The 3,758-nt window shown below is 39.1% G+C and overlaps 1 protein-coding gene across 1 annotated transcript in view; it reads right to left on the bottom strand.

Annotated features, from left to right (window-relative positions):
- Positions 1 to 1,704: 1,704 nt before the first annotated feature.
- The window catches only part of LOC130174971 (chitotriosidase-1-like), a 4,122-nt gene continuing 2,068 nt past the window's right edge, over positions 1,705 to 3,758 (bottom strand). The window contains exons 2-6 of the mRNA XM_056385228.1: positions 3,154 to 3,277; positions 2,878 to 3,060; positions 2,632 to 2,751; positions 2,409 to 2,541; positions 1,705 to 2,213 (exon numbers count right to left, since the gene is read on the bottom strand). Coding sequence (XP_056241203.1) covers positions 1,999 to 2,213; positions 2,409 to 2,541; positions 2,632 to 2,751; positions 2,878 to 3,060; positions 3,154 to 3,277 — 775 coding nt within the window. The 3' untranslated portion in view covers positions 1,705 to 1,998. The remainder of the gene's footprint in view (positions 2,214 to 2,408; positions 2,542 to 2,631; positions 2,752 to 2,877; positions 3,061 to 3,153; positions 3,278 to 3,758) is intronic.

Below are 3,758 nucleotides of genomic sequence, written 5' to 3'. Positions count from 1 at the left end.
TCTACTTCCTCTTTCCTGGGGGGATGAAGACCAGAGCAAGTGTCCACTCTTGGACTGGAATGTCTCCTCAGGTGCCTGTTCTTCAGGTGCCTCTCCCTCTCCATCTGTTGACTGGTCAGTCTCCTCAAAGTCTGGATCAAAATCTGTGTTGCCTTCCACTTCCGAGACATCCTCCTCTGTCTCTGGTTCAATTTCAGTCCTCAGTCCATCATGTCCAAAAACCTGGACCAGAACCTCTTCGACAGAGAACCGCTTGGTCAGTTGCCTACTCATTGTGCTCAAAGTAAAAGGAGTGCAAGGCAAACATCAAGCTATATATTTATGGGGTCCGTGTGAGGATGATACATTGATTAGTCTGGAAGGTGAGGTTCACGTGGGGGATAGGCACAAAAGCGTGGGAAATAGATGGGTTCACATAACAGACATCTGTCTAGTCTGTGTGAAGATATGATACGTTGTTTCATCAGGAAGTTGGTTCACGTGGGACGATCGGCACATAAGCGCGGGAAAGAGATGTGTACCCGCAAAAGACATTGTTCAGTCTGAAATGTGTGTGTGAGTGAGTGAGTGAGTGAGTGAGTGAGTGAGTGAGTGAGTGAGTGAGTGAGTGAATGAGTGAGTGAGTGAATGAGTGAGTAAACCAGTGATACTTACATCTTATGAAAAACAATGTTTAATCAGAGTCACATTTCGGACTAAATAGTGACTTTCCCCCTAAATGTCTCGCATTGATTGGTATTGTTCATTGGCTGCAGATTTTAATCCTGTCCATGTATCAGTTCAATGAGTAATGAACTTTCTACACAAAGTAGCATACTATTCACAAAGACAAATAACTTAATCCTGGAAATTCTACAAATACCAGGACATTAAGACCTTTAACACCTATAAAATAATTATTATTTCCATTTTGGGCAACACACACAACTTCATGAAGTCCGAAGACAAGAATCACCTCAGTAAAAAGCCTATTCAAAGCTGTTGAGGTCTTTACTCTTCAGCTACCTGAAAGCTAGTGAGTAATAGCTCAATCCGTGCTCCCTCAACGGTGATTGGTCATGTGTGAAATGGTCAGAGAGAGAGTGATGGCTTTTTTACACCTGACCTAATTCGTAACTTCATTTGAACGGCTTTTCTTTGAGTGCCAGTTTGGTGGCTTGTTTGCACAGTATATTGCTTCTTTTATGAAAGTTACTTTTATGATGAAGATTTTACACAATGGATAATAGAATCGGTTAAATTACAGCAGATTGCTAAGGATTTTTCCCTCTAAATCTCTCACATGGTTTAATTTCAATAAATGTTGAAATGTTCTCAACAAAAATCCAAGATTAGCTTGGTTGCAAAATATGTTGTCTTTTTTCAATGCACACTTAACCAGAGTTTGAAAAAAACTAAACAAAATCTGGGAAACCAGTAGTAATTTATATCATACGTCATTTTATTGTAAGACAAATCCAATCATGTGATGGCTAGATATAAACCAAGAAGCACACATCCAAACAATAGGATTAGATATACCAACAGTAACATATATATGAGAAAAATATAATAAAGTCTTATCCGATTAAATGATGGCAGACAAGAGAACAAGCAACACACAGCAACGGGACAACAATTGTAAATACACACTACAAGTTGTGCTAATTATAATAAACATTGAGAGATGAATTAATATAAATCATAATATGTACTGACAGATATGGATGGGATTATATCTCTTTAACAATGGAGAGTTTGTGGCCATCTGATAATGTTGATGGTGTCATCTGAAAATGTTAATGCTGACATGTGTAAATGGTATTTTCAAATTTACAAGTAGATGAATGAGGCCTAATAAGAGCAAGCAAAAACCATTATTCAGTACTTTTCCTCACAAAACAACAGTGAAGAATCCTAAGAAATGATACATGTAATACCTTTAGACAGTGCCCCACCTTTATTGGTAAGAATCAATATTACCGCTTATGTAAATTAAAATGACAAATGTGCAACTCTTTAGGGGTAGTCACAGCAGAGGCAAGTTGGGTTGAAGACGAGATGTGCGGCGCAGTGTTGGATGTACGTTCTCCCGTTGGCACAGTTGTAAAAAGAGTTTCGGTCATTCGGGTTGGCGTGAAGCCCATCTGCCCTTCCACTGCAGAAATTGTCAGGATCAACTGTGGAAGTTGTTGTGGTGGTTGTGGTTGTGGTTGTGGTATAGTGTGGAAAATCTGAAAAAGAATGAAAGTCAAATGTTGTGTTAATTGCCACTTAGATATCTAAACAGAGCAAACAATTGCACTATGATTAACTAAAATTAGTAGAGACAATAAAAGGTGTTAACATTAAAACTGATGGCATTAAATCGAATGAAAAACCACCACTTCACCACAGATTACAAAAGACACTTATTGCATTTTTGTCACCTGGAACAAGGAGATCATGCAGGTGGCTGATGAGGGGATATTTGCCCTGTTTACAGAAATGTCCACTAAAGTCATCCAGGTCCAGCGACATGACGAAGGCTCCTCCAAAGTGATTTGTAGTTAGGTAACTGACCTGAGAGGATGAGGACGAAAACAATTGAAATCATGTTGACAAATCTGTTTAACCAAATTTAGGTAATACCAGCAATTTGAAAAACCTTACCTTTGTTCCAATGCTGTCTCTGTTATCAAATCCAACCCACTGATTATTATTTATGACAGCATATGGAACTTTTTGATCAGGAATCAGCTGGACTTGAATCCCGTCAAGATGAGGGCAAATCTGAAAAGAAGGATCAAATGTCGAATTTGGATGTAATGACATTTGTCACAACAAATACAATAGAAGCTCTTAATGTACATGGGGCTACTGATAAAAATGACTTATTTTCAGAGCTTGCAGTTTTACCTCATAGTAGGCCAGCAGTCCTTCCATTTGGGTGTAGGTGCCTTCTGTACCGGGACCAGTGACTGGTGCTCCAACAGCACTGCATTGAGAGGCAACCGTATAAACTCGCCCATACGATGCTATGCCCAAGTTGAGCTTATGTGTAGGTGCTCCCTGGTCCCTCCAGTACTTCATAGCATAGTCCTAAAATATGGAGAAAAAATAACAATGAGGATGAAATCACATTTCCAACCAGAAAAGTGTTCAGGTATTTGAAATAGGAATCCTGGTATTTACAGTATTAGAGTTGACTTTGTCTCCAGTATCTTGGGATCCCTGGAACAAGGGGCTGTGATGTCCCGTGACAGTTTCCGAGGGGCCGCGAAAGTCAAATGTCAGCACATTAATGAAATCCAGGCTCCTGATAAAATACAGAGGAAATCATGTTGACCAGAGCACCTCAACAGCTAATTTAGGTAATACCAGCAATTTGAAAAACCTTACCTTTGTTCCAATGCTGTCTCTGTTATCAAATCCAACCCACTGATTATTATTTATGACAGCATATGGAACTTTTTGATCAGGAATCAGCTGGACTTGAATCCCGTCAAGATGAGAGCAAATCTGAAAAAGAATGAAAGTCAAATGTCAGCACATTAATGAAATCCAGGCTCCTGATAAAATACAGAGGAAATCATGTTGACAAATCTGTTTAACCAAATTTAGGTAATACCAGCAATTTGAAAAACCTTACCTTTGTTCCAATGCTGTCTCTGTTATCAAATCCAACCCACTGATTATTATTTATGACAGCATATGGAACTTTTTGATCAGGAATCAGCTGGACTTGAATCCCGTCAAGATGAGGGCAAATCTGAAAAGAAGGATCAAATGTCGAATTT

Source organism: Seriola aureovittata, chromosome 9 (genome assembly GCF_021018895.1).
Source record: "Seriola aureovittata isolate HTS-2021-v1 ecotype China chromosome 9, ASM2101889v1, whole genome shotgun sequence".
NCBI lineage: Eukaryota > Metazoa > Chordata > Actinopteri > Carangiformes > Carangidae > Seriola > Seriola aureovittata.
Note: the sequence above shows the minus strand (reverse complement) of the source record. Positions and strands in the feature narration are given on the sequence as shown.